General features: G+C 35.7%; 1 protein-coding gene across 1 annotated transcript in view; it reads left to right on the forward strand.

Annotated features, from left to right (window-relative positions):
• Nucleotides 1-16,490, forward strand: part of UBA6 (ubiquitin-like modifier activating enzyme 6) — a 120,003-nt gene that overhangs the window by 41,949 nt on the left and 61,564 nt on the right. The window contains 7 exon segments of the mRNA XM_006902726.1: nt 1,285-1,347; nt 2,050-2,126; nt 2,541-2,607; nt 10,057-10,200; nt 11,231-11,298; nt 12,950-13,028; nt 14,384-14,464. Coding sequence (XP_006902788.1) covers nt 1,285-1,347; nt 2,050-2,126; nt 2,541-2,607; nt 10,057-10,200; nt 11,231-11,298; nt 12,950-13,028; nt 14,384-14,464 — 579 coding nt within the window.

Genomic DNA, 16,490 nt, shown 5'->3' on the forward strand with positions numbered 1-16,490 from the left:
CAGTTTTGTTTCTTAATTGACTTAATTGATTCCCACTCTAGGAAAGTGAGATTACCTGAGTTGTACAAATGACTATGACTACAAACCAAAAGATTGGTTTTCAAAAATGTTTTTAAAAAAGACTGGTCATTTATTTCTGAAAAACTAGCCAGTTGCACAATCCTACAGAGACACATGGCATCATCCAGAGTTGGAGTCAACTCTAAGGCAACTGACTTGGCTTTAATTGAAGAGATGAGTAAGAAAATGGATTGATGTTAAGAAAAAAACTTCAAAGTCTTCTATTGATAGAATACCATGTGCCTATAACTGAGGTAAATTCTTACACATTTCTGACATTTGTAGGAAAATAAAGGCAGCTTTATCAGAGTAGTGAGCTCTGGTGGGCTAGTGGGTAGGGAGTTGCACAGCTAACCCGAAGGTGGTGCCTCTCTAACAGTTTAGATCCACCAAGAGCTCTAAGGGAGAAAGATGGGCAGTCTACTCCTATGCATTTTATAGCCTCTGAAAACCCACTTGCAGAGTAGCTCTCAGTTGGTTCCATTTACATGGTAGTGAATCAGTTTGAATGTATGAAGAAACTAAGTGGTCTTTTCTTGCTTGAATCCTTAACACTTAAACCACTTCTTAACTGTTTGTCTCCTCCTTCTCTTTTTTTTTTTGACTGTATATTTTTTTAAATACTGATTTTCTTAACATATTCCTCTAAGTAAGGTAATTGTTTTGTATAAGAGGCTATGATCTCTGTCTTCCAAATTCTTGAGGTTTTTCACCTGTCTTTTCTCTTCCATAGCTATAAACAGGTAAAGTACAAAGGCAGCAAGCTAGCCAAATCTGACCCTGCATACTCTCTCCTGTCACTGTTTTAAATTCTTAATTAGTTCATGCCTGAAATACATTTCAGATTTGGATGGAGGCATTGGGTTTTTGTTTTGCATTTACACAGATAGAATTAACTTTGAATATTTATTAGGAGCTTGTCAAAATAATAAATGTTACTTTCTAGGAAAAGATGATACTTTTTATATATATAACAACATGGATTTTCCTTTCAGATATTTATAGATGCTTTCACCAATTCTTCCCAGATTAATTTGTATTTAGCGTAGATAGATAGTATGGTAATAAGGAAATGAAAACTATATTTCTATTAAAACATATTAGGCCAACTCTATTTTATACCCTTAAGAATGCTGTATTGATTTTAGAATTTTCAGATACAAAAGTTTCATTTGTAAGATTAAGTAATCGCTTGTTTTGAAGTTACAAATTTTTTTCCATTAGGAATCACTGGAGAGGCAAATTAAACACGCAAAATGCCTTATTGCAGACTTCAGCAAACCTGAGGTAAATAAACACTATCCATGCTTGAGAGTTGGGGATCGTGATTGCTAAATAATTATCAAATTAGAATAACTATATACATATATATGTTCCTGTGTGGTTTACTTAATGAATGTTGTCCCATCTAAAAATTGCACTTTATAATTAAAAATGGGAATTGGTATCATAAAAAACTTTGACTTTAGTAGTGATTTGCTATCATTGATAGTTAAAAGATAATGTCAATGATTTATATAAAGATAATTGTAGTAAAGGGTTGTCTGGACCAGGTAGTATGTATGATGCTTGTTTTATCCTACCTCCCTGCCTACCCTATACCCTCAAAAAACTAAAAAAAAACAACAACACACTTTTAAATTTTTAAATCAGTGGGTATAATTTTTTTCACATTAAATGTATTTGTGATAAGGCAACTACAGTGCATTATCAAATTTAGAAATGATAAGTAAAAAGAATTACATGATTTTGTATAAATGTTTTGTTGCTATTATTTAGTTGATAATAACTCATAAAAACCAATCATACCACTTGGAATTGAATTTGGAAAATACTTTTATGACATTTTCTTCTCTCAGCTTGTTTGCTACATGAAAGTATTTACATTTACTGTAAATATTAAGTTAAATAATCTTCTTAAGGCATTTAGGACAAGGTCAGGTGTTTAATAGACACTCTAATGTGGTTAATTTTTAATGTTCTCAATAGGCACCGTTGGAGATTCATACAGCTATGCTTGCCTTGGACCAGTTTCAGGAGAACTATAGTCGCAAGCCAAATATTGGGTAATATTTGTTATATAAAAGTACTTGTTTCTGTATTCTAAAAGCAATTTTATATGTTCTCACCCCTTTTTTAAGACTTGGGGATTTTTTTAGCTATAGCTTTTTAAAAACCAAAAACATTTGAGAATTTTTAAATTATTAAGTGTATTTTCCCATCTGACCTATTAATATTAAATTGTAAATACTGTTATTAAAGATTTTTGCATTGTATATTTAAAACTAAACATAATTTATTTGTAAATCTTAGTTGAGACAATCATAGATAGCATGATTTTAAAGCAATATTTGAAGTCATAAGTACTTTTTGCTGTTGGCACAGTTCAATATTCTTTTTCATACTTTGCTTTTATATATAATCAGTTGTTTCTAACAGTTGATGAAACAGATATCTGTATGCTCTGTATTAAATCCTAGATGCCAACAAGATTCGGAAGAAATGTTGAAAATCGCAACATCTATAAGTGAAACACTGGAAGAAAAGGTGAATATTCAAAATTACTGTCATCAGAAAATTTTTTCCTAATATGTGTCATATCCTTCAAATACTAGTTTTGCTACTTACTAACCCTGTAACACTAAGCAAGTTGCTTTATTTAGATATCTTTTAGATTATAAAATGGTCTGTGATACAACCTTGCCTACTGGAAATGAGAACTTGAAGCACTGTTTTAGAAGATTAAAGATTACAGCCTTTAATATGGATTGCATCTCAATGTCAAGAAAACAAAGACTATTACCACTAGACTGATAGGCACCAAACAACATCACAATGGATGGAGAAGAGATTGAAACTCTCAACGTCCTCATCTTACTTGGATACAGAAGTAACATCCTTAGTTTCAGCAGTCAGGAAATATGGAGACACATTGCACTAGGAAAGTTTATAGTTAAGGACCTCTCCAGATTATTGAGGAGTAATGATGTCAGTTTGAGGACTAAGGTACATCTGGTTCAGGCCATGGGTTTTCCATCACTTGATAGACATCTCAGAGCTGGACAATGAATAGGGATGACAGAAGAATTGATGCCTTTGAGTTGTGTTGTAGGAGAAGAATACGTAACATCCCATGGACAACAAAAAGAAGAAACAAATATGTATTGAAGAAGGTGTAGCCAGAGTGCTCTTTGGAGGCAAGGATGATGAGGCTTCATCTCACATACTTTGGGCATGTTGCTAGGAGAGGCTAATCCTTGGAGAAGGACACAATGCTTGGAAGGGTGGAGAGTCCGCATATGAGAGGAAGACCCTCGACCAGATGGATTGACACAGTGACTGCCACAAGGGGTGTCAGGAAATACAGGGATGACACATGATAGAACAGAGTTCAGGTCTGTTCTTAAGGTCGCTATGTGTCATACTCTACTTGACGACACCTAACAATAACAATTATTATTCTTCATTCTGTTCAAATTTTCTTGGTTTATTAACCCACTAAAACATAGTCTCCCACTTGCCATGACTAAGCCCTTTAATATGTTCTGTGTTTCTATCAATTTTATTTTGTTTGTCAAATTTCCATTTGAACACAACATCTAGAAGAAATTTTTTTTTATATTGGTATGCCTGCCAACAGTTTCATTTAACCAGTTATTGGTGCATCAGTGTTTGTGTAATTATTTGAATATACTACTGGTTTTTACATTTTACAAAAATGAGAGAGAAACTCAGAGCACTAATAGTAAAAAGTTAATCATATTTTTATATAATTAAAAATGGTAATAATAACAACTAAAGTCTGTGAACCTCAAAAGAAAATCTTTCATTGCATATTTCATTGAATAGGGAAGAGAGGGGAGCTCTGGTGGCCTAGTGGTAAGAAACTGCACTGCAATCCCGAAGGCATGTTGTTTGAATCCATCAGCTGCTCTGCGGGAGAAGAATGGACAGTCTCCTTGCAGTTAACGCCAGAGGGTTAGCTGAGTCGATTCTAACTCGACAGAATTCAACAACAGCAACAATAGGGAAAAGAAAAAGTGTATGAAAAGCTTAAAATAGATTAATTAAAGAAGGATTATAATAATATAACTAGAAATTTAACAGGCTTATTGATATATACATGAAGGAAATAATACCTTTTTTAGGATATACAGTTTAGTCTTCAAGATTTAAAGTGAGTTTGAAGTATAAAATCATGTATTCACTGTTATAATCAAAATATATAACATTACCATAAAGCGTATTATGTCTTTATGTCTCTCTCTAGTCCTTTTCATTCCCAAATCCTCCCTTATATCCTGGCATCCACTATAGTTTTACTCATTCCAGAATGTCATTTAAATGAAGTAGTACATTATGTAGCCTTTGTGGTTTGGCTTTTTGGATTACCATAATGAGTTTGAGTTTCATTCATGTTTTTGTGTTTTACTCCTTTTTATTACTGGATAGTATTCCATTGTATACATGCTCCATAATCTGTCACAATACTAGTTGATAGCTTGGATTTTTTTTCTCGTTTTAGCAAATAGAAAAAAAGCTGCACATTTGGTCAGAACATGTTTTAATTTCTCTTGGTTACATACCTTGGAATGTAATCTCCTCAGTTCTGCAGAGTGGCTACATTATGTGAGGAATGGGTATGCAGTGGTATTGCAATGTGGTTTTCATTTCATGTGTTTACCGTTCGTATCTCTTTGATAAACTTCCAATACAAATCTTTTACCTGTTTTTGTAAAATTTTCTATTGAGAAAATTTTCTGTCCTTTATCAGAAACCTGCTTTTCAGTTCTGTGCAGTGTGTTGTTTTATTATGATACTGTTTGATGAATAGACATTTTTATTTAGATGGTTCACTTGTTGGGTTTGCTAATAAATAACACTTGCAAGCAAGATCTTGCTGAAGATTATCCAAAACAACTGGAAGAGTCCATTTACAGAGAAATACCGGAGGTGCAAGCTGGGTTTAGGAGAGGTCAAAGCACTGGGGATTCATAGCCAGTATCAGATGGATCTTGACTGACACGTAAAATACCAGAGAAATGTCTTGTGTTTCATTGACAGTGCAAAAGCTTTTGACTATGGATCACAACAAACTGTGGCTAACTTTTAGAAGACTGGAAATCCTAAGACACTTAATGCTCATGTAAAGCCTATACTTGGATCAGGAAGCATTGGTCAGAACAGCAAGGAAATACTGCATAGTTCAAAATCAGAAAAGGTATGCATTAAGGATGCATCCTATGTTCTTACCTTTTCAACTTATATATGGAACAGATCATTGAAGAGGCTGGACTTTATGAGGAGGAATGATAACAGGATTGGTAGAAGACTCATCAACAGTCTGTGTTATGCAGATGATGCAACCTAACTCGCTAAAACTGAGGAAGACTTGAATTATTTGCTGCCGAAAGTCTAGAACTGCAATCTTCAGTATGAATTAAAGCTCAACATCAAGAAAACAAAGATCTCACCACAGGGCTAGTTGGCAGCACCATGATAGATGAAGAAGAGATTGAGATGGTTCACAATTTCAGATTGTTTGGTTCCACAATCAGCACCCTTGGCGCCAGCAGTCAGCAAATCAAAAGATAGATTGCATTGGGAAATCTGGTTTCAGGCACCTCTCCAGAGTGCTGAAGAACAAGAATGTCAGTCTAGAGACTGAGGTACACCTTATGCAGGCCATGGTCTTCTCAGTTATTTGCTATTCATTGGAGAGCTAGATAGTGACTATGGATGATATAAGAAGAATGATCAATGCCTTTGAGTTGTGATGCTGGAAAAAAGCATTGAACAGACAATGAACTGCTAAGAGAAGAAATAGGTCTGTCCTGGAAAGGGTGAAACCGAGTTACTATTTGGAGTCAAGGATTTTGAGACTCCATCTCCCATAGTTTCAGCATGTTGCAAGAAGGACCAGTCCTTAGAGAAGGACATCATGCTTGGCTGGAGGTACAACACAGGAGAAGATGATCCTAGATGAGATGGATCGACACCATAACTGGGGTAATCAAGGTAGATTTGTTGGGAATAGGTGTGTCAGAGACTGTAAGATTGGCTAGAATAGTGAAGAATTCAGGGCTATTGTAAAGAAGGTCACTGAGTTGCAGGTGACTCAATTGCACATTGTTACAACATGATTGGGTTTGTTTGCTTTGGAAGAGAAAAATCTCATCTAAGAAATCTTAAGATTATAAAAAGTTTCTAAGTATTTTTCTAAATGTTTTGTACTTTTGTCATCATTTATTAAGAGTTCCGATTAAGAATTGTGTATCATGCATAGTCTGTGCAAAGTTTACATTTTTTAATGTAAATATTCAGTAATTCTATCCATTCACTAATTCTGTCCAAACACTGAGAAGACTTTTATTCTTTCTATATTAAGTTGCTTTGTAATCAATATACTGACCATAAATGTATAGGTCTACTTCTGAATTTTTATCTTCCAGGGTCTTTTGCAAGTCCTACACTGTCTTTATTACTGTAACTTGTATAGGAAGTCTTTAAATCGGTTTATGCCTATAATGAGTTTTCTCAGAAGGAGCTCAGAATCAGGATATATTTCATTTTAATTTTTTCTTACAACCTTAAATGATAGACATCTAGCTTTAAACAGTACACAATTGTCGGTACCCATTTTCTTCACTGATTCTTTGCTGTTGAGAAATAGGATACAAAGCTAAAACCCTCCCTCTTAAATACTTTTTAAGTCTGGTGTTTTTGCCTTTGTCTTTTGTTATGTACCATTGAGTAGGAAACGACTCATACCTGACCCTTCAGTGGGCTTTCAGAGGCAGTAATTTGCACCAGAGAAGATTGCCCATCTTTGTCCAGTAGGGTAGGCAGTGGATTTGAACCATGTGTCTCTGCATTGACAGTGCAACTCCTTAACACTAAGCCACCAGCCTTGAGGCTCTATATTTTTTCCTTTTCTGTAAAGTATAATAGTTTTTAACACATCTTATCTTGAAGGTGGTAATTCAGTCAGTGTTTTGCACTTAGTGTGGAACTTTTTTTTGCTAGTGATAATTTTCACTGTATGTTTTTTTACTCTTAGGGAGCTCTGGTGGCATAGAACGTAGGGAGTTGAGCTGCTAACCAAAAAGAACCATTTCTCTGGTGGTTCAGATCCACCAGTGGTTCTGGAGTAAAGATGGGCAGCCTCCTCCTGTATGAATTACAGCCTCAGAAAACTTCCTGGATGATTCGTGGCAAGTCACCTCTGACTCAGCATCAGTGGCCTTGAGCGTTTTGATCTTTTGTTAGTTTTGTCACCCATAAATCTTTGCGTTGTTTTGGTCAGTCACTTCAGACTGTTATTTCTCTATGCACAGGGTTTTTTGGCAAAGTAAGGTCTCACAGATAAGTCTTTTGGAGTTTGGTCTTTGTTTTTCAATTTGCAGGTAATTTGAAGTGATGTTATTCTTTCTTTCCTAGTAATGCTAAATTGTTGGTTTATTTCTTTGCTGGATTGTTTTCTTTGTTTTTGTTTTGAGATTGTACTGCGAAGTCCAATTTAGAAAGCTATAATTCTCTTAGAGAAATCTTAGATTTGAGCTGTGTATTCAACCCTCAGTGAGATTGATTGACACAGTGAATAACTGTAACAGTGTGCTCAAGCATTTCAGATGAGGATGACACAGGATAAGTCAGAGTTCCAATTCTTTGGATTTCAGTCAACTCATAGACACATAACAATGTACGTTCACTAGAAAATATGAGAATCTTCAGTAAGAAAAAAACCTGTTTCTTTACTAGCAGCAAAGTCTTGAGTAACTTATTTTCAAAATTTTAGTGCTTTTGGGTGAATGTTTACAAATAATGGACTTTTCATTCAGTCATTCACAGATACTTATAACATTAATTATAATGTATAACATTAATTATAATGTATTCAAATAAGTTATAAATTACAGAGAAAGAGAAGGAGACCCTCAGCAGGACGGATTGACTGTAACAATGGAGTCAAGCATGGCAGAGATTATTATATAAAGATGGCACAAGATAGGGCCGAGTTCACATCTGTTGTTCATAATAAGGTCACAGTGAGTCGGGTTACTACCAATGGCACGTTACAAGAGTTTTTACATACTGCCATTCCCTTCATCCTGCTTAATTGTTAATCTTTGCTAATACTATAATTGTTGTCACTGTTTGTAATATGATCATCATCTGTAACAGGGTTCAGATCTTTTATTCATAGGGTCTCTGTGAGTCGTACTCAGTTCAGTAGCACCTAATAACAACAACATCTGTACCTCAGAATTTAAAAATTATTCCAGTTAAATCTAAACCAAGATTAATGCTAAATTATTGTTGTTAAGGGCTGTCAAATTCACTTTGACTCATCGCAACCCTATGGACAACAGTTCTGCACCTTACCCTATTCTGCGCTGGATTGAAGCTCAATATCAAGACAACAAAGATTCTCACCACTGTGCCTATTGGCAGCATCAGTATGGATGGTGAAGGGATTGAGATAGTTAACAGTTCTAATTTGTTTGGCTCCATAGTCAACACTCTTGGTACCAGCAGCCATTGTGTGCTATGCATTGGAGAATTAGACAATGACTAGGGATGATAGAGAATTGTGCCTTTGAGCTGCGGTGCTGGAGAAGAGTATTGAATATACCAAGGACTGCTAGGAGAAGAAACAGGTTTGTCCTGGAGAGGGTGAAGCAGGAATGCTCCTTGGAGTCAAGGATTCTGAAGCTTCATCTGACATACTTTGGGCATGTTGCAAGGAGGGACTGGTCCTTGGAGAGGGACATCATGTTTGGGAGAGTGGAGGGACAGTGCAGGAGAGGAAGACCCTCGAGGAGACAGATCAATTTTTTGATTGGGGTGGTGGGAGAGAGTGTGTCGGAGACGGTGAGGTTGTCACAGGATAGAACAGGGTTTAGGCTCTTGTACATAGGGTTGCCGTGAGTCGCAAGCGACTCGATGGCACATAACAACAACATTATGGTAGTTACTGTGTCAGTTCATCTTGTGGCAGCACTTTTCTTTCTCTGACCCTCTATGTTTTTCCCAGCATAATGTCTCCAAAAATATGGCCAAAAGCAACTAATAGAAATTACACCATCATTGCCTCTGAAAACTTCCTTCAAGGCAGATCTGGGTTTTTTTACAGTCTGTTATATGTTTATTCCTCTTCTTCATCTATAATCCAAAGGCTTAGATTTTTTTTTTTTTTTAGTCTTCCTTACACATGCATAGGAAGCAACTGAAAATACCATGGCTTAGATGAGGCACAGCTTAGTCTTTAAACTAACACCCTTGCTCTTTAAAACTTCGGAGAGGTCCTTGACAACAGATTCCCCAGTGCAACATGTCTTGCTGTTTTCACTGCCACGATCATGCGTGTTGAAAGTGGATCCAAGTTAAATGAACAATAGAACTCTTTTCCGTTTTTTTAATATACTAATTGGGAAATTTTCTCTGTGTTGAATGCTTCTTAGCTTAGTATGTAATAGTTCAAAAGTATCTTTTTTTACTTATCCACTTTTTTACTATATTTTAAACAGTATTTTACTTTACTTTTGGTTCATTGTTGTTTTAGTTACTACTATTTCCAGCACAAACTGAAAGCTTCTGAAGGATTGTTTAGTATTTATTTTTAGTTTTCATTGTTGAATGAAAACTACTCACTGTCTTCATTGAGAAAACTTTATTTTAAAATAATCTTGCTAGCAATTTGTAAAATTTGAATTATCATAGGAAAATATTAAATGTTCTAGTTAATTCTGAGTGGTACACTAATGTAGCATGTAGAGTCCAAAGCAACAAATGATAGGTTTGGGTAAAGAGAAACCCTGCTTAAGGTAACATGCAAATGCAGCTTTTATTATAAAGTTGATGCATTAAAACCAATATAGTAATCACTTTTGAAATGTTAAGCTGTAATCTATGCCAATATTTTCTTGAAGTTTTAAGTATACTATTTGAGTACTGTTAGCATTATATTATTGTCTGTTATAACTTATATTTCAGCCTGAAGTAAATGCTGATGTTGTGAATTGGCTCTCTTGGACTGCTCAAGGCTTTTTACCTCCACTTGCTGCAGCAGTTGGAGGTGTTGCCAGCCAGGAAGTATTGAAAGCTGTGACAGGAAAATTTTCTCCTTTGTGCCAATGGGTTAGTTCTGCAAATTAACATTTCTCTATTATTTAAGAGATACACTGGTGTCACAGTCATTAAGCTCTCAGCTGTTAACTGTAAGACCTGTCAGTTTGAACTGCCAGCTACTCTGTGGGCAAAAAGATGTGTTGGTCTGCTTCCATTTAGCCTTACAGCCCTTGGAACTCTCTGGGGCAGTTCTACTCTGTCCTATAAATCACTGAGTCAAAACCTACTCTGAAAAGTTTAATTTTTCATATAATGAATGTGTGGTCTGTATTATAATGTGCTTTAATTGATAGAGTTTTAAAACAACAGAATATTTTTGGTACAGAAGAGACAGGAAAAATAAACCACCAAGGGAATTTAATTCTGTTGCTTGAAACTACCAGAATCATATGTTGAGATTGTTGGAATATTAGCCTAAAGTTAGATGTATTTCCCTCAACAACAAGAGGAACTGGATGAATTTTTCATTATTTTTTTCAGGGCCAGAGGCACATCAGCAGTAACAGAACACTCTTATCACTTGGGGAATTTTAAAAGAGTAGAGGTTATCTTCCTAGGAACCAGGAAAAAGGCCATGCCTCTCTTTAGATGAGGCCAAATTTTATATAATACATAAAAAGCTATATATAGGATGAAAACATCACAAGATTCAACAACTGTCTTTTCTATTATCTTTTTTAAAAGGAATATTAGACTATCAGTTGTCACACCTTTTTAGGCCCCTTTTTTAAAACAAACATTTTTGTTTAGCCAAATAAGTTGCTTAAATAAAAATAGTGAAACTTAGTATTGGGGTTTTTTGGTTTTGTATTTCAGAACTTTTTGTCCCCCCCCCCATTAATTTAATGTTGATACTGAGAGTATGAGAGTTTAGATTCCTAAATAATATGTTCAGTGGTATATTTAATTTTAAATTTTTTTTGCTTTGAATTAACATTTTGTCTTTTTGTCTTAACTTACTAAATATTTTTTAAAAGAATAACGTATTTCTAACTTATATTTTGTAAATAATGTAACTTATTTTTTTTTTACCTTTAAGTTATATATTGAAGCAGCAGATCTTGTCGAATCATTAGGCAAACCTGAACGTGAAGAATTTCTCCCACGGTAATGTTGATATTTCAGTTCCTTTTTTCTTAGAAGTGTCTTTATAAGAGATACTTAGATTTTAATTTTATAACATCTAACTTTATAAGAGATAACTAGATTTAAGAGTTTTTGTCTATATTTTTGTTTCAGATGTCTTTTCTCCTAGATCATTTACTTCTGTAGTAATTTCTGCTCTACTTAATGAGATTACATTAAATTCCATAATAAGAGAGTATCTTTCAAATATTTATGTCGTCGTTAGGTGCTCTCGAGTCGTAGGCAACTCATAGCAACCCTATGAACGAAAGACCTGAACACTTGTATAACTTTAATCATTTTCCAGGTTCATAGGGTTTCTGGAGGCAAGCTATTTCAGAAGTGCCTCCAAGCTTGTTGGGGAGCTCCACCTAACACTGTCCACCATAGGTAATCATTTTTCCATTTGACGCATCAATGTCACAGTGTTTAGCATCACAGCAACCACGAGTTACCTCTGTACAGCAAATGGACAGACCAGTGTTATAAGACCTTGAAGAAAGATTGACCAAAAAGAATTAAAACTAGGCCTGAGGACCACAGATTAAAATCACCCACATTTGGTAGCATCACTTTCTGTCCACTAGGCCAACTGAACTCTCTCGTCGTTGTTGTTGTTGTTTTTATTGTTATTGTTATGTGCCATCGAATCGTAGGAGACTCATAGCGACCCTATGAACAGCAGACCTAAACGCTTGTATAACTTTAATCGTTTCTCCAGGTTCATAGGGTTTCTGGAGGCAAGCTATTTCGGAAGCGCCTCCAAGCTTGTTTTAATCTGGGAGCTTCACCAAACACTGCCCACCAATGATGAAAGAAAGTTTTAAATTGTGTATCATGACAACAGTTTAGCATTCATAGTACCATATTAATATTAGGTGTTAAAACGGCTATCTTCTTTATAGTAATTTATAGTAATTATAGTTATTTTCCTCAAAATACGCAAAATCCAAAGTTACACTTTCAATTTAAGTGAGTTAACAAACCTGTAGTCTCCTGGAAGAACTTTCATTTTAAATCCCTGCTGCGGTCACTGCCACTTTAGTGATTGTTACTAAAAGTATACCAGGTCATTTTGTTGTTATTAAGCCATCAGGTCTAGTCTGATTTATAACGACGCTGTGAGCAACAGATCTTAATCTGTCCCATCCTGTTCCATCCTTACCATTGCTGATATACTTGATTGCTTTGTTGCAGCCACTTTTGTCAATCCATCTCATTCAGTGTGTTCCTCTCTTTAGTTGACAGTCCACCTTCCCAAATATGATACCATTTTCCAAGAAATAGACTCTCCTAATGAAGCAGGAGTGGCATCCATTTCCTAAAAAACATGACTCTGGAAACTCTGTGAACATGAGAAACGATGGTAGTTATAGAAAGGTTTTAGGTCTTTTGTTCATAGGTTTGCTGTACGTTGTGCTTGACTCAACGGCAATTACCAACAACAACAGTCAAATAGAATAGGAAAGAATTAATTTCTTTTTTTTTTCCTTTCAAATATGAAAGTATATCTCTTACATGGGAGAAACGCTTAAAGGGCATTCATTTTAAAATACATAAAGCTATTCATAATAGTGTTTATACCTGTCCTTTTTTTCTTTTTTTTTTTTTTTGGTTGTCTTGTTTTCATCAGAGGAGATAGGTACGATGCTTTACGAGCCTGCATTGGAGACTCTTTATGTCAGAAACTACAAAATTTGAACATCTTTTTAGTAAGTATGATGGAAATAAGTAACACATTCGTTGTTAGAAGGTCCATGTTGCATATCAAGTTAATGTACTAGAGCAAATTTATTCAAACCAAGTTTAAAGTAGGAGCCAGAAAACTATGGCTGTTGGCTCAGTTCCATCCTGCTGCGTGATTTCATAATGAAAGTTTATTAATATAACCAAGACCATTCATTTTTGTGTTGTCTCTGTCTGCTTTTTCCCCCCTGCTGCTGTAGGGAAACTGAATACTTTTGATAGAAACCAAATGACCAGCAAATTTGAAAATATTTATTGTTTATCTCTTTACCGAAAAGGTTTGCTGACTTCTAGTCTAAATCAGTTTACAATTAAAATTGGTGGTGTTTTCCTGCCTCATTAATGTTAGGTAGATATTATTGAATTTTGTCTATAACATGTGGTACATGAAAAGAGAAGCTTTCTTTTCTGATTATTATTGATTCTAGAAGACTACAAACTTTCAATAACCATTTTTAAATAATGTTTTGAAAATCAGTTCTTGCTGGGTTTTTAAATGTCATCTTAAAGTTCTCTAGAGAAAAAACTAGTAACGTAAATAGAGTTATTTCTTTTGAAAAATTAGCTCACACAGTTACGAAGGTTGGCAGACTGAAATGTCAGGGGACAGGATGGAAGATTTGACAGACTGTATCCCAGAATCAGTAATATTAGTAGGAAAGAGAAGAAAGATAGCAGTCTATAGTCTAGAGGCAAAATGCTCCCTCAGGAAAATGTCAATTCTTAAGACCTTCAGCTGGTCATATAGCACTACTCACATTGTGGAAGGTAATCTGCTTTGTGTAAGGCTCCCTGAATTAAGCATACATAATACATAATTCTTTCATAACAGTGTCTAAACTTTGTGACTTCACAACTGGACACCAGGGCCTAGATGTTGACACATAAATTTATACATCACAGATGCATATGGAATCTAGTACCAGTTTTTTCTTAAAATTGATCATTGGATACTCCAAGTCAATTTAATTGTGAAAAATACCTAAAACCAAAATATTTTTTTATTAGATTGTCAGTCAGTTTTTCTACTCTTTAATTTCTTTGTGTATACAAAAGGAGCGCAAAGTTTGGGGTTTGGTTTGGAATTTAAAAGCATCTATTAGTCAAAGGAAGTACAAGTGTTACTAATTTTTCATGTTCATTTTTTAAAAACAGCATTTTACTATATTAAAATAAAATTAATCACAGATATTTAAGTTATTTAAAAGAGTATTATTGTAATTTAGCCTTTGGATAGAATGAAAATGAAATTGCTTTTTACCAATTAAGAGTTGTTATTATTTTTATCTAATCTAATTACTTTCATTTTTCTCTTGATTAGGTAGGATGTGGAGCCATAGGCTGTGAAATGTTAAAAAATTTTGCTATGCTTGGTGTTGGTACAGACAAAGAGAAAGGAATGGTAAGAAAAATGTCTTCCAGAGTTTAAAGTTTAGATTTCTCTTCCTACCTTTTTTTAACTGTGTTTATTGAGTAGATCAGAAATACTGATTTTTGAACCTGTGACATTTAACTCAAACTTGAAAAATCCTGATGGTAATTTGGCCACTTCAAAAAATTACATGATTTTATTGTAAATTAATGTCTCTGCTCCTCAGTTTCCTTATTTATAAAAGGCATTTGACTGTGTGGACCATAACAAACTGGCTGACTCTGAGAAGAATGGGAATCCCAGAACACTTGATCGTTCTAATGCGAAACTTATACTTGAACCAAGAAGCAGTCGTCAGAACAGAGCAAGGAAACACTTAGTTCAAAATTGGGAAGAGCGTACGCCAGGGATGTGTCCTGTCTCCATATTTTTCAACCTGTATGCAGAACAGATCATCCAGGAGGCTGGGCTCTATGAGGAGAAATGCGGCATCAGGATTGGTGGAAGATCTATCAACAATCTGCATTATGCAGATGACACACCCCTGCTTGCTGAAACTGAGGAGGACCTGAAGCGCTTGCTGCTAAGGGTCAGGGACTGCAGCCTTCAGTATGGATTGAGGCTCAATGTCAAGAAGACAAAGATTCTCACCACTGGACCAATTGGCAGCATCAGGATGGATGATGAAGAGATTGAGATTATTCACGGCTTTAGTCTGCTTGGCTCCACAATCAACACTTTTGGCACCAGCAGCCAGGAAATTGAAAGACATATTGCGATGGGACAGTCTGCTGTTAGGGACCTCTCTAAAGTACTGAAGAACAGTGGTGTGTCTCTGGAGACTAAGGTGCGTCTGGTACAGGCCATGGTCTTTGCAGTCACTTGCTATGCGTCAGAGAGCTGGACAATGACCAGAGAGGATAGAAGGAGAATTGATGCTTTTGAGCTTTGGTGTTGGAGAAGAGTGCTGAGGGTGCTATGGACTGCTAGGAAAACAACCAGATTCATCCTGGAAAGGGATAAACCAGGCTGCTTCTTGGAGGCAAGGATTCTGGAGCTTTGTCTGACATAATTTTGACTGGTCCTTGGAGAAGGACATCATGCTTGGGGGGGTGGAGGGCAGGTGCAGGAGGGGAAGACCCTCTGGAAGGTGGATTGCTTCAGTGACTGGGGCAATCAGGGTGAGTGTGTCAGAGACAATGAGATTGGCACAGGACAGAGCAGAGTTTAGAGCTATTGTACATAGGGTCGCTATGAGTCACAAGTGACTCAACGGCATATAACAACAACAACAACATTAAACCAGTATCTGCACTACCTACCTCATAATGTTGTGGAGTTAACTGTAAAAGGACTTTGCTGTTGTTTTCAGTGTTCATTTTTATTAGATTCTTTTTAAATGGTAAATAAATCTTTAAATGCAGAAGTTAACATTAGAAAGCCACAAAATACTTGAATGTAGTTTCAATTGGTGATTGTCAGAAGAAGTTGAAAAGTTAGAAGCTCTTTGGTACAATTTAAATTAGTTGCACAATTGAAATTTAAATTAGTTGCACAAAATCAAAATGTCTTTTAAAAATAAGTGTAGTCACTGAGTAATGTCTATCTGTGTTTCATTGACTCTGCAAAGGCATTTAGTTATGTAGATGACAACAAACTGGCTGACTCTGAGAAGAATAGGAATCCCAGAACACTTGAGCATGCTAATACGAAACCTATACTTGGACCAGGAGGCAGTCATCAAAATAGAGCAAGGGAACGCCGTATGGTTCAAAATTGGGAACGATGTGCATCAAAGATGTGTCCTCTCTCCGTATCTTTTCAATCTGTATGCAAAACAGATTATCTGGGAGGCTGGGCTCTATGAGAAGAAGTGTTACATCAGGATTGGAGGTAGATTCGTCAACAATCTGCGTTATGCAGATGACACAACCCTTCTCACGGAAACTGAGGAGGCCCTCATGCACTTACTGCAGAGGGTCAAGGACTGCAGCCTTCAGTATGGACTGAGGCTCAATGTCAAGAAGACAAAAATTCTCACCACCGGACCAATCTA

The sequence above is a fragment of the Elephantulus edwardii genome, unplaced genomic scaffold (assembly GCF_000299155.1).
Source record: "Elephantulus edwardii isolate Elephantulus edwardi_28Jun2011 unplaced genomic scaffold, EleEdw1.0 scaffold00442, whole genome shotgun sequence".
Classification (NCBI taxonomy): Eukaryota; Metazoa; Chordata; class Mammalia; order Macroscelidea; family Macroscelididae; genus Elephantulus; species Elephantulus edwardii.